The sequence below is a fragment of the Colletes latitarsis genome, chromosome 5 (genome assembly GCF_051014445.1).
Source record: "Colletes latitarsis isolate SP2378_abdomen chromosome 5, iyColLati1, whole genome shotgun sequence".
NCBI lineage: Eukaryota > Metazoa > Arthropoda > Insecta > Hymenoptera > Colletidae > Colletes > Colletes latitarsis.
In genome coordinates this window covers 38738485-38761567 of record NC_135138.1, presented here as the reverse complement: position 1 = coordinate 38761567, position 23083 = coordinate 38738485, and the positions used below count along the sequence as shown (strand labels likewise).

At 33.2% G+C, this 23083-nt stretch overlaps 4 protein-coding genes across 10 annotated transcripts; 1 reads left to right on the top strand and 3 right to left on the bottom strand.

The window, feature by feature from the left end:
• Positions 1-162: 162 nt before the first annotated feature.
• Positions 163-8421, bottom strand: Pka-r1 (protein kinase, cAMP-dependent, regulatory subunit type 1). 3 transcript variants are annotated; one of them, XM_076765424.1, is made up of 6 exons: positions 8186-8421; positions 7892-8094; positions 2552-2861; positions 1733-1999; positions 1401-1604; positions 163-1231 (listed from the first exon to the last, which is right to left on the bottom strand). In XM_076765424.1, exons 2-6 carry the CDS (start codon positions 8054-8056, stop codon positions 1059-1061), a joined length of 1119 nt encoding a protein of 372 aa, XP_076621539.1. In that variant the 5' UTR covers positions 8057-8094; positions 8186-8421; the 3' UTR covers positions 163-1058. The 3 variants fall into 3 exon arrangements, with proteins under 3 accessions (XP_076621539.1, XP_076621541.1, XP_076621540.1); XM_076765426.1 differs by lacking the exons at positions 7892-8094; positions 8186-8421 and adding an exon at positions 4846-5350; XM_076765425.1 differs by lacking the exons at positions 7892-8094; positions 8186-8421 and adding an exon at positions 3103-3299.
• Positions 8422-8831: 410 nt separating this feature from the next.
• On the bottom strand, positions 8832-15376 carry Syn2 (Syntrophin-like 2). Of its 3 annotated transcripts, XM_076765421.1 has the most exons (11): positions 14959-15376; positions 14291-14395; positions 13952-14150; positions 13418-13543; positions 13180-13341; positions 12911-13095; positions 12626-12784; positions 12308-12532; positions 12026-12229; positions 11776-11890; positions 8832-9856 (listed from the first exon to the last, which is right to left on the bottom strand). In XM_076765421.1, exons 1-10 carry the CDS (start codon positions 15019-15021, stop codon positions 11783-11785), a joined length of 1536 nt encoding a protein of 511 aa, XP_076621536.1. In that variant the 5' UTR covers positions 15022-15376; the 3' UTR covers positions 8832-9856; positions 11776-11782. The 3 variants fall into 3 exon arrangements, with proteins under 3 accessions (XP_076621536.1, XP_076621535.1, XP_076621537.1); XM_076765420.1 differs by having other exon boundaries at positions 8832-11890; positions 14959-15375; XM_076765422.1 differs by having other exon boundaries at positions 8832-11890; positions 13952-14147; positions 14959-15374.
• Positions 15377-16237: 861 nt separating this feature from the next.
• On the bottom strand, positions 16238-18432 carry LOC143341972 (mitochondrial nicotinamide adenine dinucleotide transporter SLC25A51). 2 transcript variants are annotated; one of them, XM_076765430.1, is made up of 4 exons: positions 18294-18432; positions 18008-18142; positions 17490-17790; positions 16238-17399 (listed from the first exon to the last, which is right to left on the bottom strand). In XM_076765430.1, exons 3-4 carry the CDS (start codon positions 17634-17636, stop codon positions 16689-16691), a joined length of 858 nt encoding a protein of 285 aa, XP_076621545.1. In that variant the 5' UTR covers positions 17637-17790; positions 18008-18142; positions 18294-18432; the 3' UTR covers positions 16238-16688. The 2 variants fall into 2 exon arrangements, with proteins under 2 accessions (XP_076621545.1, XP_076621544.1); XM_076765429.1 differs by lacking the exon at positions 18294-18432 and having other exon boundaries at positions 18008-18278.
• A 22-nt stretch (positions 18433-18454) lies between these two features.
• Positions 18455-22131, top strand: Acadvl (Acyl-CoA dehydrogenase very long chain). Of its 2 annotated transcripts, XM_076765419.1 has the most exons (9): positions 18455-18503; positions 18835-18888; positions 19132-19339; positions 19440-19658; positions 19740-20168; positions 20629-20892; positions 20989-21345; positions 21424-21636; positions 21721-22131. In XM_076765419.1, exons 3-9 carry the CDS (start codon positions 19178-19180, stop codon positions 21856-21858), a joined length of 1782 nt encoding a protein of 593 aa, XP_076621534.1. In that variant the 5' UTR covers positions 18455-18503; positions 18835-18888; positions 19132-19177; the 3' UTR covers positions 21859-22131. The 2 variants fall into 2 exon arrangements, with proteins under 2 accessions (XP_076621534.1, XP_076621533.1); XM_076765418.1 differs by lacking the exon at positions 18455-18503 and having other exon boundaries at positions 18618-18888.
• Positions 22132-23083: the final 952 nt, after the last annotated feature.

Here is a 23083-nt window from a genome sequence, read left to right as displayed (position 1 = left end):
ATATCCGATTCGTATAATGATACTAAAAATTAACAAACACAAAGAATATAGTTGTACACAGTTCGTGGTTTGCAATGTAGATACGTTTAGATTAAAAATTGCAATATTCGTTACCTTGCGAGTATAAAAATCACAAAATTGTATCAAGCAACACAATGCTAATTTTCTTTTCTTTTATTAATATAATCATGTTTAATACTGCTTGATACAAGCTTCGAAGGAGGCTTTTTTCGTTTATTTTATTAATTCTTTGTGCACAGATTCTCGATCAAATTGTGCGACGTTACATTAGAGCTTTTACTTAAATCCAATGTTATATAAATATTCAAGTTTAATATACTTTTCTTTTTATATTCTTTTCCTAAATCATACACGTATATGAATATAAATTAATTGCTACATCATGAAATGCACACGACAGTATTTATCCCATTCTTATATAGAACGATTAAATTCGCAATAATAAAATTTAATATAATAAATAATAAAAACGAAATACTGCAGTAAGAAAAAGAATAGCGATTCAAAATTCTGAATATTTAATAAGACAATAAAATTTTTCATTTATTCAATCTCGATCGTCAAATGTTGCGAGATAAACATACATCTATCGATTATTTTTTATTCTCGCATATTTATTAACACTCTCGAGAAACGTTCGTGTAAAAGAGATTAAAAGATCGTTGAGAGTTACAAGGTGCGTAATAAAGTTCTGTATCGCGGCGTTTTGAATTACTATGTTTGTGTAATCAAAGTTACGTATGCCGTCAGTCGCGCTGAAAATTAATTTAAATTCCAAACGAAACATAATCCAAGAAAGTTTAAATACCGTTTAGCGTAAGAACGATTAGAAATTGATATTTGAAATATTGGAAAAAGGAACACGACGCGACACGATTGCCATATATGTAGAATTCTTCTATCGCGCATATTTTTTTGCTGACGTAATACAATAATTACTTATATGTTATTCAAATGAAAAATGTCAACAGTTTAAGGAAACGCATTTCCATAAAAAGAAATTGTGTCTGACTGATAACGGTCGTTTGAACAGCAATTTATACGGAGAGGGACACGAAACTGTTATACTGGGTGATGTTACGTTTCAGGATATCCGCGCATGGGCCTAAAACTCGTTCAAACCTTGCTCTATCGAGCTTTACACATTTTAAGGGACCTCGTGCCACTACGGTCGCAGCTCTTGGCCTGTCTAAGAGCAATGCAATTTCACCTGTAATCAAGTAACGATAGATATAGATGTAATTAACAAAATGTGATATAAATCGGTAGTGATCAGCTGTTGTATAAGAGGAAGGAAGCACGAGAAGATTTTCTTCGCTACCAAGGACCCGACGGTCTTGCGTTCTCCCCTTGTAAGCTGCAAAGTAATAAAAATTTACCAAAGTAATCGGATGGTCCTAAGCGGCCAACTTCCGCTGGTTCCTCGTTTTCTGAACGTTGTTGAAGAACTACAGCAGTACCCTCGACAATTATATAAAAGTCCTCGCCAGGTTCACCCTGTCTGACTATCGTCTCGCCATCGTCGAACGCCACTGGTTCCAAAGCATCTGCTACCGTAAGCCGTTCCCACTTATCCAAAGATTCTAAACGTAGAATAAAAAATCTAGTTGTAAGAACCGAAATAATCGAATGTTTTTTCATTCTATTCTATAGATACTATTAATTAGAAAATGTATAAATGTTCAATTTTGGCTCGTGTCATTGAACCCACCTAAAATTGAAACTCTGGAGAGAAATTCCTCGTACATCTTTCGTTTTCGTATAGTGGAGCCCATGAGGATTCTACGGTAAGAGTCTCTGTCGATACCCCATAATTTCACGTCGGTTTTCGCTCGAACGGTCGCTGCACGCGGTGTACCATAGATCAACGCAAGCTCGCCAAAACTTCCACCCTCACCGATCGTCGTGGCTAATTCGCCGTTCAGGAATATCTCGACTTCTCCTTGATCGATCACGTAAAAATTGTCGCCCTCGTCACCTTTCGAAACATGAAATTAAATTGCATTTCCTCCAGCAAACACTGTTAACAGGAGTAATGTATGTATAAAAAAAAAACAGAACATTTAAATAACCCCTTTGATAATATCACCAACCATGAAACCAGTTAACCTTTACACCGAACAATAAAGTAATTAAGTGTACTCTGCCTACACGATACGTGCGTGCAATGTGAACACGTACACATATGTGTATCGCAATCTACTGACTATGGATTAAACCAGAGTTGGCACACGTTATTGTCTAGATAACAAATCAATCTCTTTAATCGAATAAGATTTATTTTCTCGAATCAATATTCGAACAAACACGCTTATTCTGTATTTGCAAACGCATTATGCAGTATGATAGAACGAGATCGTAGTGTAGATCATAGTGTACCGCCGCGATGCGCTAAAAAAGTTAATATTGTTTAAAATGTATATGCTTACATGAACACGTTGACTGTCACGCGACGTTCCACGGTCGTATTCGTGACACGGACAGTCAACGTGATTTAAGACTGAAATGATCTACCGTTTAAGATAAACACCTTGACGAATGATAGCTTCTCCAGGTAGAAAGGTGACCGGAAACATGGCGTCGAATATGTCGGAGCGCTCGTTCTCGTCCAGATGAGCGAAAAGGACGTTCTTAGCGATGGCCTTGCTCAGTGCAGCCATCGTTTTGTAATCCTTAGGCACAACTTTTTTAACGTAACTGGTCGCATCCTCCTCGGAGACCGGCTCCGCGGAAATGCCACCTCTGCGCCTTGGAACTTGAGGACCCTGTTGGCCAGCCGGTATGTCCTCGGTGTCCTCCGGACTGGTCGCAATTTGCTGCTTCGCATCGTGTGCCTGCTCCTGAAATTATCAATAAACTAAAGTAAATTTACTGCTTAAGCTGTTTCTGCAATTTCGCTACATTTATACTGGACACGAACGATCCGAGCGACGATTAGCTATTCTTTAAATTTACATCGTTTGTTTGCGTTCTCGTGAGTAATAAAACAAAATTATTTAATTCTCTTTAATACATGCGAATCGCATGCATCGATTATATGTGCAATTTACACGCCGGATCCACGTATTTTGCTTTACTTGCCTGTTGCACCATGTCTGACGCTGGTGTCCTCCTAGTTGTTTTCTAATACTAACTTCGATACGGTTTTCAAAGCGCGGGGGCTCGATTCCTTTTGTCTAGTTTTACTTAAATTTAGACGATAAACGAACGTGTCGGCTGCTAAACGCGCCGATAATGTCTCAATTTTATTTAGACATGCGCACCACTGTCTATGCCCTTCTAAATTTTCTAAATATCTATAAAGACGATGACAGAGCCGTTTTAAATAATGCTTCGACTATTAATTATTGAAGAATTTCACGGTCAAACTAAAAAATGCTCGATGATAATATTAGGAATACGCAAAAGTTCCCATCGCTTATTCCTTAAACGATGGGAAAAGGCGATAGAGAAAGTAATATACGAAAATATTATACGATTTACACTCATCTTCACCCCTAATACATGTATATCGGCAATGCGTTTAATGCGTATTTGTTGAAAAGAGGAAGGGGGACTAACAAGTTGATTGCTCATCGTAAAATTATACAAGTCTTAAAATATTACACGGCTTATGAACATGATGAGCATGGACGTAGAAGGTAAGTAAATAATGCCATAGGTCACTTGGCGTTTTCACGGATGAGTGCCTTCTTGTAAACGTGTAGCATACTATAAAAACATGAAACGTATCGTAACGCTCGTAAAGAAAACTCAATCTTGTTTTTTCATGTTTTTTAGGATGTTGCTTAAACTTGCTTTATTCAAATTTTAAACTGTAAAACGTAAATATTGTTCGCGAGAAAATCGTTTCGAATAATCGGGCATCGTTAACGCCACAGCAGACACACGTCGCGAAACTTGATGAGAAACAAACAACACGATCGAATGATAAATCACGTCTGGCTAGCTACTTGGAATCCGTTTTTCTATCGATCACTGTTATTATACAATCAAGTAGCCAAGAAACCAATAACTATAACTACGAAACGCTCATCGTCAATGTCGTTACTTGTTTAGAAATACATTCACATGCATATGTAGATCGACAAAGTCTTTGCGTTTATTAATTCGACCAGATTTCAACGGTATAATTAAACATTAGAAAATAATGAAATTAAAAGACGTCCTTTCGTCTACACGCTGTTGCACTAACATTATAAATGCTACAAGCCATTACACACATTACAGAAACGTTAAAATAATACTGGTTCGTAATAAATGTCACAACTACTGTGTCAACGATTACGTCTAATTAAAAGGAGAGAATAGCGTAAAAGTTAGTCGGTCGATGGTCCTAACACGTGGTAAAATTGTATCGTTGTATCTTCTTCGATCGGTTCTTTTTAAAATTCTGTTTCGTGCATACCGCTTCTCTTTTCTTTTAAACGATTATAGTATAAAAGAGAGCAGCAATTCGTATTGTAGATATTAGTTATTCTCTTCATGCATAGTGATGTTTTTGAAAGATGAGCAAACCAAAGCGAATCAACCGTAGCAATTATTGATAGGTGAATCTCGAATCCTTTCTATTCGAGATGCCGTTTCCAAGGACCGACAAGCCGTGGAACCATACAGGGTGTCTAAAAATACACAGTATATGTATACGTATAGGTTTTTCGACAGGGACCAAAATACCGGTGTATTTATTTGTATTTAGCAGTAACCACTCCGGTTTAAAAATTTCTTTGGAAAATAATCCATTTTTCGGACACCCTGCAGTAAAACGCACATTTCGAAAGAGTACGCGTGAACTTGGAGTAAGATCCGAATTCACGATCGTACCTCGGTCATTATTTCTCGAGATATTAGACTCGGTTTTCGATTGTCGGCCCGCCCCGGGACGGTGTTTCTTGATCCACACACTGATCTCGCACACCGATCCGATGTATATGTCCCTTTCACGATCGACGCGCGAACGGAAGTGATCCCCGCGAGGTGCGGGAAACGATCGTTCTCTCCGATCACGACGTTCGTCCGCGACACTACGGACGGAATTTTCTAAGGCCTCGGCAAATTCGATTAATGCGACAACGATCTATCGTGGCGCGCGACGTTGCGTTTGCGACGCTGCGTGATGCCGAAACGGAACGGTAAATAAAGCTTCGCGACGAATGCACTACGAAATTTTTCGACGATACTGTCGGATCAATGGATAACGAATCGGTAGAAGAAAAACCGAACGAAACGGCTCAACGTAACTACATAGGTACTTTTCCGGCGTTGTCCGTCGAAAACGTTCCGTAGCAGCGCGCTTCGCACATTTTTCGAGGACGACGCGACGAACGCGCTTACACGCACGGTCTTTCGTCGCTTGTTGGCTAAGGTTGCGCGCCTCGTTATACGTATGTATTTCGAGCATATTCTATATTTAGAGCTGCCCCTATACAGGGTGATTCGTCAAACTGTAACAAACCATATCTTCATTTTTTGCTCCAAGCTACGATTACCACCGAAAACAAGTATCCGCCGTCAGGGCTTGCTTGTAAAGATTCTGAAAATAATTATAATCGTTGTGAAAAACTTTCTCTTACTGTTCTTATCGAACACTTGTAAGTTTTAATAACTGTTACGAATAACTTGAAACTCAAGTTTCAGTTCAAGTTCTTGCACTGGCTCTTCTATGTATAGCGTAAATCGATATCCTTCTCCAACATTTTTGTTCCATCTTGAACCGAAACAAAGATACATACCTACGTATCTCTGTCTTGTTACCATTGTGCGAATCACCGTCTCAACAGATACCGATCGAATGGGGCCTGTATGCGTGTGTGTACAGCGATCGGACCTTCCGATGCTGTGGCGTGCCCCTGATTTCGCGAGATTTAACACTTCCGTGTGTGTATATTTTCCTTCACGCTGTGTCCGCTATGAAATGGCAAGTGGTATCGATCATTCGCACGATATAGTAGTCCAAGTATCACTGATGCACGGTTGAATTTCATCAAATTCGAGACCCAGCAACGAACACTTTCCGTGCAAGCTGACATATTTTTTTAGAAAAGTTGATTGCAACATCAATATCAATCGGGCATTTGTAAAAGATGCTGCTACAACAAAATTTCTTATCCATAATTTCCAAGGTTTATTCCGTGTTTTGAATAAAACAGTTTAAGGCGACAGAGTAAATAGGTCTGAAACTAAGGTCAAACAGCGATTACACTTAAGTAAGTACAGGGTAAACTTGTTCGGAATGTCGGTCATGACAACATGACGCGGACGCGACGCGAGGTACACCCTATTTTCACTAATTATCAAAACATTTTCAATATATGTATTTTAGGTACAGCAATGCTCATGTTCAACTTGAAACTTCCCATAAAACATACTTGTATTATTTTCTTATAAATGTTTAAATATTTATGATTACATACTACTATTTTATTCCGAGAATCACTCTGTGCCAATACTTTTGTTCAGCACTGGAGACAGTGAAGGAAACACCGAAATGTTTCATAGTTGTTTTCGAAACTACGAAAATCTTGTCAAGGACAATGCAGTATAATTCGAAGAAAAGATACAAGTCACTTGATACTTTCGTACCAAAAAGATACAGCAAACGTAAGAGAGTTACATTTCGTTCACGATTACATAATACGTTTATCGTATACGTACATGTATAGGACGTATTTACCGAAATGTTATAAACTTTTTAAACTACTGCGAGATCTCGACAAAATTCTTTCTTCCAACTACACAAATCTTGCAAATTTACGATATTGTAGTATTTCTATCGAATACGTTTTAAAAATAGAAATCCAATAATGGAGAAATTTTTTTAAACATTGCACGAAACAGTTCAGATATAAATTAGATAAATTTTACAATGAAACAGTCAATTTAGAATTATGTACATATTACACTCGATAACGTCGCTAAATATTTATACAATTTTCTCTGTAATACACAGTTTTCGATAAATCTAGTTGAGTTAACCAGGGCAGTCGTGTTTATTTCATACTCGACTTTATTTTAGACCGAACACGATGCGAAGCTCTCGAAAAATTGTTTTTTCACGTTAAAAATACTTCGCAGCGTCGAATATTTTTGTTACAATGTTAAAAATCGTGCGCACATTCGACGCAAAATACTTTTCCCGAATTAACTTTGACCGCGGTTTTAGAAAAATAAATCAACTACCAAAGAATAAACGCACACAGAATGTTTGTTAAAGGATAGAATATTCTTTGCTAGAAAAACGCTTAGACAGTGATTTAACAAACGCACGCACGCACACACACACACACACATCCCTTTTTTAGGGAACTATTTAACTGTAGTTTCCCAGCTTTTATTAAACAGAACAGAGAAATAAAAAATAAGACACATTTTACGCATACCTAACTAATACTATCGATGCTCTACGGTATTGTTAGCTTTTTTCTATTTCTCTTTTCAACGTCATATAACATCGATAACTAAATTACCAAGTCGATAAATAAGTAATGCCATTCTTCTATTCCTCTTTTGAAAAATGACAAAGTTACGTTACATGTTTCTAGTCCTTCCGCATGTTTCCTTTACACTAAGATCGCAAGTTCTCCTAGGCAATGGAAAATAAAAATATAATGTTATCAAACATATAAGAGAAATATTAACAAACCCAATATTTATGAAAGTTTGAATTTTATTAAACTTCTTGATTATAATTGAAACTAGAAAAAAATTTCTATTTACATTAGCATTTGTACCAAATGGACAGATACATGTCATGTCCAAAGGAACAGCATTACCTATTAAATGACCTGATAATTTTGCCGTTTGCAACCGGAGATGAAACAAAGGAAAGAAAATCTAAGGTTATTTAGAAAAAATACAATTCGATACATACCCGTTCCAGTTTCTGAAAGTATTCCCTCAAGAAAGATATGGGATTTTCAGGCCGACCCACGCACAGTTGCACTATACAGTCTTTCAAAACTTGTTGAATATTGTGTCTCTGCACGTATTCCTCGCACTCTCTTAAACTTTGCTCTTCCTCAAGATTCGCCGCCATATTGATACAGAAGTCAGGTTGTCACTTTATAGCGAATACTTTCTCAACGATTGCGTTCACGATACGAACATCGAAAATACGTTATCCAGTTGACAGCTCAATTTTTTCACGTAAACAATATCAACATACCTTCTTCCAAGCTTATTGCTCATTGTTAATTAAGACGTAGCGCAGCCGAAAATCGTGCTACTCGGAACTATAATTCAATAAAATCCAATATCATCGATATCCACGCATATACGTTTAAATAAAAAACGAAATAGTTTCTTATTTTAACGTTTCACAATGATTTTTGTTAATTAATAAGATAGAAACAAAAGTAAATACACGCGTGCAACTCTTGTTTCACTGGAGCACGAAATTATTAAACGACCAAACTTTTTAGGAACTACATATGTATCGCTACTACATATGTATATGGACAGTTATAAGAAACAAGTTGAAAATTTCGCATACGCCACTGAATATTAATGCTTGTTATATATATATGTAAAGTTTCTATTATGAAAGAAGCAACGATATCCAAATTCAAACATTTTTAAAACATAAAGATGCAAATAATTTTTAGGATTGTAAAACATAACCTTAAAAACAGTATTTTTTTTAAATTTTCGATTCATAAAGTAACTAGATGTAATTTGATTTTCCTAGTTTCATCTCGAATAGCGTATTGTAATTATAGTTTGTAACTATGTTCTTTATTCTAAAAATACGTCAAATGGACACACGATCATTATGGGAGTAGGAATGTAAAAAATATTATGAATTTGCTGTTGTAACTTCTAACAATAATATATTTTAAAACATATTGTCAATGGGAGGATAGACATTATAACACATAAACTATATTTTAAAATATAAGATAAGAATGTTTTATGATTTCTTTTTTTTTTCTTCTTCTTTTCTTTTCTTTTCTTTTACCAGACAGTAATTCTTTAATCCCACGTCAATCTAACACCGTTACGAAACAAATTTCCCTGACATTCGGCGAGAATTAGGGAGAAATGGGATTTTAGAATAACAGTTGTTTCAAACTTAAAGCTTAATATTTAGGAAATGTATGGCCATTTTCTTCTTATGTACATTGATACTGTTGTATAACATAGAACGAATTAAAGTATCCATATAATAAATATCGATACACCACAGAATCCATTAAAGCGTTATAACGTTAAAGATTTATTATACTGTAAAAAGAATCTTGTACGATAACGAACGATACAAAAAGTTATGGCAATATCGATCTGTTCACAATTTCACTTTAACGTATTACATACATTTATTTTGTCATATGTATTTCTATTCGAGTATATCTCTCAATAAATTATAAACTCTCGAATGGATTCTCCAATGATTGTATTATACGAATTAATCTCAAAAAGAAATAGTTAATGTCAAATAAATATCTATGCATAGCATTGTATTGAACTTTTGCAGATCAGTTTCACGTTCTCTTGCTTATTTTACCTATACAATATAATTGTGCAGTTCTTTATAATAATCTAAATTTAACTATAGAATGCATGCGATGTATGTGTATAATAGAAAACATCAATGTCATTATGGAATATCGTAACATATTTTGCACTTAATAAATATAACGCACAATTACAATTGCTTCCTGGATGCATTAGTTTGTTCTGGTATTATTTATACGTTATCGGATATTACACGTTTATTTATTGCAAATCTAACAAGTGGATATGCCTATAAACAGTATTTCCTCCCTGTATTTGCATTCTCGACTATTTTCACTCTTGCTAACAGCATTAAACTTTATAAAAATTCACCGCAATGCATCTGTAATTAAATTCAGTAATGAGTTTTGCTTAACTTCTAACTGCATTATCATTCAATATCACTATACGTGTGTGTAATAATGTTCTAAACGAAGAACATAAATAATACATCGTTTCACGCAAAATACTATAAAATATTCTAATACGATAAAGCGATGTTTGTTTTCTAGAGTGCCTCTCGGTGATAATTAAATTACAATAGTATTCAAAAATTCTGACCATGGTAACACCCTTACAGTTTAGACTAGGAGAATAAAACAGTTGAAATTAATTATATTATACATGAAAACAAATTTGTTTTCATAATTCCTATTGTATTATATATATTTGTATAGGCACTTTCTACGAGTAACCGGAGACCCTTAAAATGTGCAATGAAAATTTAATTTTTAATAATCTTCTTATTTTGAAAAATTGTTTTTACATAATTCGTAAAAAAAATTAATTTTATTAATAATACATCATTAGCTGATGATTTTCGATGACCGATCGACAAATAAAAATGTACTGATGTATACAACGGTAAACACGTGCTCGTTTTATTCCTTTCTGCGATGATTATGATAAAATTCTTATAATATCCTAACGATAGAAATTGTGTATTGTGATTAATACAAAGTGCAGTTTGTATACTAAATGGTATTTGTTCTGTTTCTTCATTCAATGTACATTTATTGCTCTATAGTATAGAATTATAAATTGATAGATTAATTGCACAGAGTGTGATATTAGTTCTGTATGTTACTTCGTGTAATTAGTAACGTTAGAACTTTTAAAGACGATAAAAGACATAGAGAAGAATAGATTCTCGTTACGCAATAAAACAAACTTTTCTGCTAAATTTTACAATTTATAGTTTAGAATTTGTGATTAACTTAACGTTACAAATATAAATCGGAATTTCTATAAAATGCACTGCTGAATTCCATTAAAAAGATTGACGATTCAATTATTTATAAAGCTCGTCTAATAACAAGCCTTGATGATTCATATGTTTGCTCCCTGTGATCTATCTCTCGTTATTTATATATATATATATATATATCAATAAATTAATTTTTTCATAGATGGCCACCATGGTCTAATGTTACTACTTATTGCTATTAGGTTGTTACGCCATAATTTTGTTTTATTGAATTAATACTGATTTAAAATTAATATTACACTAATATAATATCATATTTTTGTATTTAACGCAAGATAAAATTTCTCGTAAATTGTGTATATTTATTGGCATTAGATGCATAAAACTTGCCGTTCTAAAGAACTATACAACTTCGATGCTCTTTTTTAACTTATTATTAATTACACCTTGTTCATGGTTTTTAAGGCACCACGTATACTTGAAAGGTAACTCAACACATGAATGTGTGAATCATTGCTTAAGGAAGATTACCTTACCATTGGAACTTAAAAATCATGAACCAGCGCATTGAGAACTTTTTAATTTTTCACTTAACGTTTCTTTCTTCTTTTTTTACACAATAAATGCAAGTATGTTTTTCATATAAAATTAAATTAGTTGCTGTTATGTTTTACCGTCAGCTTGAAATCTTGCATTGAAATATAAAATTTTCTAAAAACACCTAATTTGTTCGATATATAAAAATAAATAGCAGTGCTTAATCAATAGCAAGGTACATAAAAGTATATATAAATAAAATAACTTCTAGCAATTAGCATTATTAATTACATAATAAGTCCATCGATATTTTCTCTTGGAAATAAAATCGGAAGCATTCAATTAAAAAATTGATATAATCTCTCAGAACTCATAAAAACATTCCTTCTTGGAAATTGACTAGTATTTGACATGAACTTTGTTCTAATTCTTTAACCATAAGTATTTCGGTACGCCTATGTAAACATATGAATGTTGAACAGTGATTCATTTTCTGATTTATTGGCAATAGTACTTACTTTAACTTTATGGAGTTGTTGATTTTAAAAAGGTTGGGTCAACTGCAGCAACTTTTGCAGTCAAAAATGCATGCATACAGAACAGTAAATTCTGTAGTTGAGAACATTCCAATTCCTATATATATATATATATAAAATACATATATATGTAAAAAAAAAATAAAAAAAAAATAAAGGAAAAGAAAAAGAAAATATTAAATACAATGAATATAATTTGTTGATTTTATTCTTAGTTGTCGATTATAAATACCTTTGTCTCAATGGCTATGCTGTCAGGTTCTTGAAAGTGTAATTTCAGTCTGCTCTTTCCGTCATCGCTGGATCCTCTTAATTGAGAGAATTTATAACGCCATACGGTCTCGCCAATATCTTCGTAAGAAAGCGTGAATCCTTGAGTCCATTCTAATGTTAATCCAGCACTTCTCCCGTTAAAAGTGACGGGAAACGTTTTACTCTGCGATAAAAGTGTACATAACAAAAATCACGAATATTTTAAAAGTGATGTAAAATGCATAGAAAAAACGACACCAACTTTTAAATGTGTAACGGCTGAACAAACCGCAGTGTGCCATGCTGCTTCAACTCTTAAAAGTTCTTGTCTTGTTTCGACGCTGAGATATCGCGGAGGTTTACCCGGACTTTGGGCTAGAAAACAATGCTGTCTTTCGTCTACATTTTCAGATTCTCGCATTACACGAAACATAGTTTGATACACTTTAAACGTTAATGCGCATCGCGACCAATCTCCAATGTTACACTATAGAGTAAGCACGTATAACATTTCAGATATCTTGATCGTACAATATATGCATGTACTAATCATATAACCGACTATAAAATTAACACTTACGGGTGGCGTTTCAAATAGTAACAAATCGGGCCCCTTCAAAGCTAAAAATCTTGGCCTGTAACTTTGCCATGGCTGATTACTGTTGCTTACTGCTTCATTCACCCAACCCATGTACTCAATACGTTCACCCACTCCAAAATTGCGATTATACAATTTCATCTGAAAATAAGTATAAACGAATCCTCCTAACTCTGGAATTTCTACAATTCGACTTACGCGAAAAACATTAGAACGATTTAATCGTACAAGTCGAGGACTTACAGTAATTAATAAGTTTCTTTTTACCTGCAAATGCGTCAAGCCTGTGATATTGTCAGTGATATACTTCAACCATTGACTAAGAATAGCACTGTCATCGCAGTGAATTACACCAGTGCGAGCACCATTTAATCCCCTTACTTCAAACGCATTTCTTCTTAATTTATCAGTTCCGAAGATGTACCTTGTCACGTACGCCATCATTAATGGAACTACAACGATGAACGCATTCTTTTATTTATTTTTGTCTTCTAGGGGTAAATAGAGAAAAGCAAAACATTAATAATTGTTGTAACCTGTTATAACATCCACCCATTTTTTACATTGTATCGACGCAACAGATGCATTTGAACTTTGTCGACTGTGACCGCATCTAGGACTGCCACCCTGTCTGTTAGACGACAGCCAGTCGTCTTCCGCGCCACCGTTTGCAACGTTATCTAATTTCTCTTCTTTTTCTAAAAATAATATTCCACAAATATTACGTAAAAAATTACGATAGGTAACTGTATATATGCATAAAATCGTGTTTACCATTTTTTTGTAGAAATGGTTTGGCTGCTCGATAATGTTTAACTGTTAAAACAACTATGTCACCAGCATTCCTTAAGATGTTTACAGCATCATCATGGTTACATGCAGTTATGTATTCTCCGTTCACTACAAATACATTGCATATATTTGACAAAAAAAAAAAAGAAATCAATATGCCTAAAAGAAAAGAAAAAAAAAAAGAAAAAAAAAACTATAACTGTAGCTAATTAATTGTGTTACAAAAACGCATTTAAATTTTATATGCAAAATGTAGTTTAATATAGTTTCCTTTGTAGCTTCGATGCAGGATTCAGTTGGCGGTACAAATCGACAGATAACATAGAAACTTTGTTTCAAAAGGAGAAATCAATATTGACAGGTCTGACATAAATAGAATAAGCATTCAATGCAGGTTGCATAGAAAGTAGAAGTTTGACTATTACAAAATTGTGCATAGAGTATTAACAGAAGACACTCCGGAGCATGGTAAAATTACCAATTTCTAACAATTTTTTTTATAAACAATTCATTTACCTTTAATTATTGCATCTCCTACAAACAGTTGGCCGCATTGATCGGCAGCTTGGCCTTTATAAATTCTAGATATAAGTACAGGAAGCTTATGTTCAGCTCCCCCCTTTATACTTAATCCTAATCCTCCAACCTTTTGTCTAGTGATTTGCACCATTCGCTCTTTAGCATCCAATGGCGGTTTATTGTGATTCGCTGCCTGCTGAAAATCAGTGACATTTTGTTTACTAACTATATAATGTTACCATACAGTATAATAAGAAAAGATGTCTTTGATATTATACATACAATTGATGAAATGTTATAAACTAGAATAAAAATGGTGGTTACAGTAAACTTTACCTCCAAGTCTTCTCTTTGAAGTTTTAAAACCTCCATAGATAATTGCAAACGCATCGGTATAGGTTTACTTTTTCCATCGCTAACGCTCACCATCCCGGTCCTCACCTTTTCAAAAATAATGAAAAAAAATAAAATTTATTTATTATATAATTACTCTTCTACTAACTAAAAATTTAAAAGGCACTTTATAAAAGGGAACAAGCACTTCCTAAAACATAACTGAAAATTAGAATAAAAGGAGAGTAATGTGCCGAATTAATTAACTAACACTTTTGAAATTTAATCAACGTTTAAATAGATTTTATTATGTTCGCAATCGAGTGGGATCGATTTTCTAATGTATTCTGACGCTTAAACGGCTGCATAGTTAAATTAAATCGTCTTTCCAAAATAGTACATAAAAAGATCAAACAATAGCAGACTTTTATTTTACCTGCGCAAAAAGTATAATTTTCTGTGACATAACTCTTTCATAATTATTTCGTTAGGTTGATAATGAACGCACGATTAACGCGAAATCATCGAGAATGTAAGGAAATATAATCGTATAATAAACTTCGTAGCAGTGTGTTTAGGTCTGCCATTCGAAACATTCGAATTATTAGAAGCGTTAACAACAACAAATGAGAAAAAAATAGCAAGAGAAAGAAAAGTTATTAAGATCTCACCTTCAGCTTCTGATCAATCTTCTCCTCGATCGGAGTGCTCATCTTCGTTGCGTTGATTCTCATTATTCAACGTGATTACAGAGACCGCACGAGCAGCTTCCCGTACTGCCGAATGCAAATCTCCGGTTTCGACGAAATTTCGGTGATTGTTGATACGGCGAGTCGCATGTTATGTTAGTTTCCCACGAATCGTCCGACTCGACTGTGGCCAGCGTTCGAGCGACGAGAGTACGAGATCATATCCACGGTCTGTTTGAAATAAAAAAGAGAAAATAACGGGCACCGAGTCACGTCGTAATATAAGTGGCAACACGCGATATTTCACGACGAAGCACGCTCATCCGAAATTGCGAATCGCGAGACCGTGCATCGTGACGTTTCGAGACGTTCCAACGAGGCGAAAAGCCCCGTACCGTAAACCGGGACGCAGAAAAATTGGAGTGGGCTAAAAGTAGCTAAAAGCCCGCGGCCGAGGCGCATCGATTTACACAATACAGCGCGCATCGATGAAATTTCGTTTCTTTCGAATCGCGGGAAATACAAAACTCGACAGGTTCATCCATAAATACAGATTTTGCTCTTCAAATTAACCCTCTTTCTTTTAAACGATAGCTCGCCAATTACGAATATACTCATAAAAAAAAACAACAAAACGATATTGTATTACTTCACTTTTGAATCTTTCACAATGTGATTACAAAACTTGATTTACAATAAGATACAATAAGAGCGTGTACACGAAAACTGATAACTGAAATTTTTAAACATCGCTTATTGACAAGTTTTAATACTTATACAAGATAATATTAATCGTATGCATGAGTAATATTATCGTAAGAGCATGCGCCCTATGATTCGCGTGATACCTATTTTTAAGTAATAAACGTATCTGACCTCGATACATTTACATATCGTAATGTAAAAAATATTTGTTTGTAAGTGTTGTAAAATAATTATACAATGATGCTTTATAATCAAATTTCCGCAAATTTTTGTTACAGGAATATTTGCAAAATGTTTAGATACAATAATAAAATTATAAAGTATAAGCTACAAACTTTTTGTAAAATTATTAATTAACATTGACGCAAACCCTGGTCCTATTCATTTTTATTATATACATTCTTTATTTTGCCAATTTTACTATAGGGGACTATTACAATGTAATATTTCGTTTTTTATTAGCGACATAAGTTTTGAATAATTAAATATGATATATGTATATATTTTTGGAAATCTACTTTATATATTAATAGTTTGAGTGCCATGTCCCCCATTTCTACGAATTAATTTTATTTACTGAAATGGGAACAATTCTCGCACTTGTTTTTTTTGTAATTATATTGAAGATAAATAATGATAAATTAAAGATAAATTTCACATGATTTATATTTATTTATGTACGTTAAGAAAAATAATACTTTCCAATATTTTTACAATTGCAAAAGCCACGAATCGTATATATTTATTTTTTCATATTACGAAACTGTTTAGTTACAAACATGAGCAAGGAAATTAATATTTTTCTATGCTATTCTAAACGCTGTATAGACTAGTTAAAGTCCTTTTTATTTGCGTGCAATCCTCGTAAATTGTCGCAGAAAAAATGTGCGATTAATAGCTTCAACTGCAAAGTATAGTTTGCTAAGTAACACGTTATACGATAAAATCAATTGTTTTTTCTTTGTATAAATATATACATAGATATACATTTCAAATGCTACTTATTATTAAAAAATGATTGTTTTCAAAAAATCATAAGATGCGTTTATCACACCCCAACTAATAAATGATCTTATATAATTCAAATGTACACCTTTGTAGAATGACATTATACTTCTATTTCTTGAAACATATACTTCGCGAGTAACGGTCATAAACTTTTCAAAATTACCGCCTATTTTCGATTGCATGTGTATTTTTATAACATTCATTGGATAAAATAGAGTACTTGTAAAACCACCTATTAAAGCACCATTAACAAAACTCGTTAACAACGAATCGTTCTGGCCTATTAATTGTTTTGACTGTTCTCTTAAAACAAAGAACATGAGATTAGAAGAACTATTTCTACATATAATTGGAACTAAACCACGGTAACATTCTGGTATACCATAATTTTTCAGTAAATATGTAAATGCATGAGAAGTATTCTTAAATTTATCATGGTAACGCCAATCTTGTAGCAGTGTTTGAACTCTTTCAAGCGGCATGAGTATAGCCTCTGCAGTACCAGCAAAATGGGCTGCTAATATTCTAATTAATATATCATTGTTCGTTAACATGTACAAACGTTCTTTACATCCTTCATACACACTAAACATTATACTAAGCGAAAGAGTTTTTTGGCAAAGGGGTGGTAAAATGCCACGATACAACAATTGTACACCTTCTTTGGATATTTGCTGTAATGCAAGTTTGGCTGGTACACCTTCCAAAATCTACACAATAATAACAGAAAATTTATCATTTTAATACACATCCATAAACTTATATCGCAAAGTGTTAATTCAATGTTTTGTTTTACGTACCTGTCTAAATATAATTTTATTAATAGGAAAGGTAACAGAGACATTAATAACAGCAGCCCCCCAACCACAAACAAATTCTTTAAAATCATTATTCTTAAGTGTTAATAATGACCTTAATGAAACATTTTGCGAAGTAATGTTACTCATATTAATATTTTCTAGAATAATTTATTTATAAAATACTACAATTTAGAACAGCCGATTGCATATATATGTGTATATATATGTATATATATAGTATATACTTATTTTTTTTGTTTATCATCCTTTTCAAATTGTTTGAATCAAATAAATCATTCACCTGTAAACGATTAAAGTAATAAGATGAATTATACTTTTTATGAATTACACATAAATGATATATTTACAGCAAATGATAGCCGCTCACAGATGAAAATTAAAATAATAATATTGAGCAAATTAAAATCAAGGTTCTACAAAATACAAAAAAATAAGTTTCATACAGTAAATTCATTGCACGTGTAAATATAATACAATTTTATAAGCATTCAACTTACATCTTACGCGATTTATGATTCAACCGATATTCTCCGTTCAGACGTATCGAATATTCAATATTGTCAGGTTCCTCGAGCCGACACATTCTTTGCCACATATGTATATCATCAACGGTTCCGATTATTCACATTTTGCTGTAACATCAAGATTTGAAGGTACATACTTTTTTATAAGGCCAGCTAACAAAGTGCTCGATTAGAATGGTACGTGTAAATTAATCAAAATTCGTGCATCTTTCGAAAATAATATATATGTGTGTGTGTGTGTGTGTGTGTGTATACTAACATGAAATGAACCTTGCTCGTACACATATTTTCCTCTATCAATTTTCTCTATCTTCGTTTACAAAAAGGCACGTGACTGTGCATTAGCGTATGTAGATACGTAAATGGATATGCAGTTTTCTTTGAGCACTGACTGCCATCTGGTAACACTGAGTGGCACTGACTTATCTAATCGCGCCAAGTCATGCTATGTCACCGAATGATCTTCAAGTGAAGCAATAGTTGTTGTTTATCTGAGATTGATGCATGATATCTGTACGAACCATATAAATACATATAATTATATAAAAGACACTTTCTGCGTATCATTTATAAAGTAGTTTAATTTTCGCAACGATAGAGTATATTACAAACGATCAAGCGGAGTAGGGGAACCTTGTCCCACTTTTCCAAATACGTTCAATCGGTTGTTACGTGTCCTACGTTTACAATCTCGATACCTTAGATCGCTTCCGCGGTCTTTGACGGATCAATTTGCCCCTTTAACAGCGTCTCTTGGCACTCGTACGCGTTAACAGTAACTTAAAAATGTTGCGACTTACAAATTTCGTCGTGCAGAGATCTGGAAATTTGAAAAAAATCAACTTAAATGCCAGGTGAGCTATTTTCATAAATAACATTGGCGTACCCAGCTGTTTCAAAGTAATTGATAACTGTCAAAGAACAAAAAACACGTGATATTCTACGTTCCCGTAAGTGTTTAAACTTTTAATATTGTTAAAAATAAATGTATGAAATGATATAAAAATTAATACAATCTGTTATATTCATATGTCATTACTTATACAACAAATAATATATTTTTGAAGAATCATCTATGGTATTTGTAATTGTTTTAGATGTTTGTCAACACAAGCAGCTATCAAAAATGCTCCAGAGGAAAATATGGACAAACATAATGTTATAAAAGATAGTACATCCTTTACTAAGAATATTTTTTGTGGTCATGTACAAACAAGCCAAGTATTACCTTTCCCAAAACTTTTGAACAAAGAACAAACCGATACGTTAAAGTTATTAATCGATCCCATAGAGAAGTTTTTCGAGGTAATAAAAATTATGAAGGGAACAGGAAAGAGAGAGAAATCCTCGTGACTTTAATGTTATTACCGTGCGAATCTAATTTTATTTAAATTTTTATTTAAAGGAAATAAACGACCCCCAGAGAAACGATGAAACAGCAACCATAGATGACAAAACTATGGCTGCAATGTGGGAACTTGGTGTATTTGGCCTTCAAGTTCCACAAGAGTATGGAGGATTAGGATTATCTAATATTCAATATAGCAGATTTGTTGAAATTTGCGGATATCATGATTTAGGTATTGCTATTACGCTAGGCGCGCATCAAAGTATAGGATTTAAGGTATATTTATTATGTACTGTATTATTTTATTATTTATTATTTGTTATTTATTATTTATTATTTATTATTTATTATATATAGGGTATACTGTTATTTGGTACTCCGAAACAGAAAGAGAAATATCTGCCAAGAGTATGTAACAGAGAGATTGCAGCATTTTGTCTCACAGAACCAAGTTGCGGTTCGGACGCGAGTTCGGTTCGTAGTCGCGCGGTTAAATCAGCAGATGGATCACATTATATTTTAAACGGTAGCAAAATTTGGATATCGAATGGCGGTTTTGCAGAAATAATGACTGTTTTTGCACAAGTTCCTATGAAAGATCCAAAAACTGGGGTGACAAAGGATAAGGTCACCGCTTTTATCGTCGAGAGAGCTTTCGGTGGTGTAACAAACGGACCACCAGAGAAGAAAATGGGTATTAAATGTAGTAACACAGCGGAAGTACATTTTGAAGATGTTAAAATACCTGCAGAGAATATTTTGAGTGAAGAAGGACAAGGTTTTAAGGTATTATTTGAGAGGATCTCATTAAAAATCACGAAATTTTCCCCTTCTCGGCGATTTAGACAATTTTGTGTATTGATGTTCGTGTAAAACATGTTGATGTATAAACGTTTTTTACTATCAGTGCGATTTTCATTGAATAACAGACTTAAATTGGGTTTAGATATATACATATACATATATAGAGATATTTTTACGAACATATGAATAATAAGGAAAAAAGTGTCTGAATTATCGAAAAGAATTATTTTTTGGTTTCGTAATGGTCATTGTAAAAAAATTTATATTAATCATTATGAGTGAAAATATACTCTACGGATTTTGATTAAAAAAAAAAAAAACCCACTATCGCAATTATATCTTGTTTAATGTTCTTTCTGATAATAGAAGATAGATATCGAAAAGATACTTTAATAAGTAACTTTTTAAGAAAGTTACAGAAATAACTTTTGTGTTGTTTCAGGTTGCAATGAGTATCTTAAATAATGGTCGGTTTGGCATGGTATCTGCTCTTTCTGGTACTATGCGTTTTTGTATAAAAAAAGCAGTTGAACATGCAACGCAGCGCGTACAATTTGGACGCACGATAGATAATTACGGAAGCATCCAAGAAAAATTGGGTCGTATGGCAATGTTACAATACATAACCGAATCGCTCGCATACACAATTTGCGGTAATATGGATGCCGGAAGTCAAGATTACCATTTAGAAGCTGCAATTTCTAAAGTATGATTCGTTTAACAAAGTAACAATTATATGACACTATTTTTTTTATATTTAAAAGTTAAAATTATATGCGATATTACTTTTTTTTTTAAATAGTGTTTTGCATCAGAGTCTGCGTGGTGGGTTTGCGATGAAGCTATCCAAATACTGGGTGGAATGGGATACATGAAAGAAACTGGTCTTGAACGCATTCTAAGAGATTTACGTATCTTTAAAATATTCGAAGGAACTAACGATATACTTCGTCTTTTTGTCGCGCTTACCGGAATTCAATATGCAGGAAATCATTTGAATGAATTACAAAAAGCATTCAAAAATCCTGCAGCTAACTTGGGATTAATTTTCGAAGAAGCCACGAAAAGAGCAACGCGAGTAATTGGGCTGGGATCAACAACGAATTTCACACATTTAGTACACCCAAGTTTGCAAGAAGGTGCTACATTATGTGCTAAGGTTTGTATTGATTTACAATGTATGTTTCGATATGGTAACGATCGACTATTGGTTACGAATCAATTTAATCGTTTGTAGAGTGTGGAAGCTTTTGGCGAAAGTATAGAATCTACCCTCATCAAGTATGAGCGAGGAATTGTGGATGAACAATTTGTTCTCAACAGAATAGCACAAGTAGCATTTGACGCGTATACTATGGCCGTTGTGTTAAGTAGGGCGACTGTGTCTGCAAATAAAAACCTTCCTACCGCAGAACATGAAATTCTTATGGCTCAGGCTTGGTGTACCGAAGTAAGAACATGTTTTTATTAACGTCTAATTTTACCATTACTTAAACACGTTATCAAATTTAATGTGCCGTTGATTCTTTTACAGGCATTCGATCGTGTAAATTTAAACTTGAGCGCGGTTTCTTCCAGCAAACAATTAAATGTATTTAACAAATTAAGTAAAATTTCGAGGAATATGTGCGATGTTGGTGGATGTGTTCAAAAAAATCCACTAGGTTTATAATAATGCACAAAATATAATTCGTAAAGCAATTAGATTTTGCAAAGAATTAACCTAAATCATGACAGAAGTTGAACAATCGGAAATTTCTTATTTGAAAATAAATTGTCAACTTCTTTAGACTATTTTAGTAAGCAACGAGCAATGCAATCCATAACATAATATTTGAAATATTATGTAAAATTATATGTATAGTTATAATTAATATTTTTCGTATTTTTACACAAAGAATATTGTATGTAAATCGTTATAAATAATATTATACACATAAAAGTAGATGCTGTTTGTTTTTTTATTAATCCTCACGAAATAGTAAAATAAGTATTTAGGAAATAGAGTAATACACATGATATTTGTGTAATTTCTATATAATAAATTAAATTAAATCTAAGTACTGAACAAAAATGACAAGTTTGTTAGCGGGTCTGATTATTTATAATATAATCTCATTATAAACTCGGAAAGGTGGGTCCATAGAAATAAGATTATACCATAAACAATCAGAACCGTTAACAAACTTTTCGCCTCTGTACAGTAGATGAATCATATTCACTTATACTGTTTTCATCGGACAGTTTAAGATGTTTTGATACCGTTACACTATTCCTTTTTCACTTAAGATTTTGGTATGAAATATAAGAAAACAAGTACCATAAATATTTCAAGTTACAATTAATATTAACTCTTGATTACTTTCCTCTAATTGCAATATATAAATGCACAAGTTAACAATATCACAATGTTACGAAAAATAAGGATAAAGTTTCTGATCAGTTTACATCTGTCTATAACATGGAAGCACACAGAATATTTGTATAGCCATTGTATGGTTGGTTTAAATTTTACAGCATCCATGAGACAGTAATAATATTGCGCATAGAATAAAATACATGCAAAAACGTAGAATCGTGTAATTCGTTATTATGATAGGTATGGCTTAAGTTTGAGATTCAAACTATTGGCAAACCTTAACAATTTATAAAGGATATATCGTTAATTATATTTAATTATATAAAAAATAGCAAAGAAATAACACTTAATGCTTGTTATTTGATTTTAAAGCTCAAATTTTGCAAAAGCAACTATCATTTAACAATATGTTACATTTAAAAACTTTTGAATTATATATTGGCAGTGTTTTTCCCCAATTTGAAATACTTAACAAGAATAATTTGACTCTCAAACTTCCAGTTATCTAAAACATTTAACATGTATAATAGATATTATT

What these genes read in the sequence shown, in the direction of transcription:
- Syn2 (XM_076765421.1), bottom strand. Translation starts at nt 15,021, where the DNA reads ATGAGAATCAACGCAACGAAGATGAGCACTCCGATCGAGGAGAAGATT. An exon ending in AGATTGATCAGAAGCTGAAG is followed by an intron (nt 14,396 to 14,958) that starts GTGAGATCTTAA and finishes ATTTTTGAAAAG; the next exon opens with GTGAGGACCGGGATGGTGAG. An exon ending in TACTATTTGAAACGCCACCC is followed by an intron (nt 12,533 to 12,625) that starts GTAAGTGTTAAT and finishes CTTACTCTATAG; the next exon opens with TGTAACATTGGAGATTGGTC.
- Pka-r1 (XM_076765424.1), bottom strand. Translation starts at nt 8,056, where the DNA reads ATGGCGGCGAATCTTGAGGAAGAGCAAAGTTTAAGAGAGTGCGAGGAA. An exon ending in AGAAGCTATCATTCGTCAAG is followed by an intron (nt 2,000 to 2,551) that starts GTGTTTATCTTA and finishes ATGTTTCGAAAG; the next exon opens with GTGACGAGGGCGACAATTTT. An exon ending in CTCCAGAGTTTCAATTTTAG is followed by an intron (nt 1,605 to 1,732) that starts GTGGGTTCAATG and finishes TTCTACGTTTAG; the next exon opens with AATCTTTGGATAAGTGGGAA.
- Acadvl (XM_076765418.1), top strand. Translation starts at nt 18,821, where the DNA reads ATGTTGCGACTTACAAATTTCGTCGTGCAGAGATCTGGAAATTTGAAA. An exon ending in CCATAGAGAAGTTTTTCGAG is followed by an intron (nt 19,340 to 19,439) that starts GTAATAAAAATT and finishes TTTTATTTAAAG; the next exon opens with GAAATAAACGACCCCCAGAG. An exon ending in GTGCTACATTATGTGCTAAG is followed by an intron (nt 21,346 to 21,423) that starts GTTTGTATTGAT and finishes AATCGTTTGTAG; the next exon opens with AGTGTGGAAGCTTTTGGCGA.
- LOC143341972 (XM_076765430.1), bottom strand. Translation starts at nt 17,636, where the DNA reads ATGAGTAACATTACTTCGCAAAATGTTTCATTAAGGTCATTATTAACA. An exon ending in ATAAAATTATATTTAGACAG is followed by an intron (nt 17,400 to 17,489) that starts GTACGTAAAACA and finishes ATTATTGTGTAG; the next exon opens with ATTTTGGAAGGTGTACCAGC.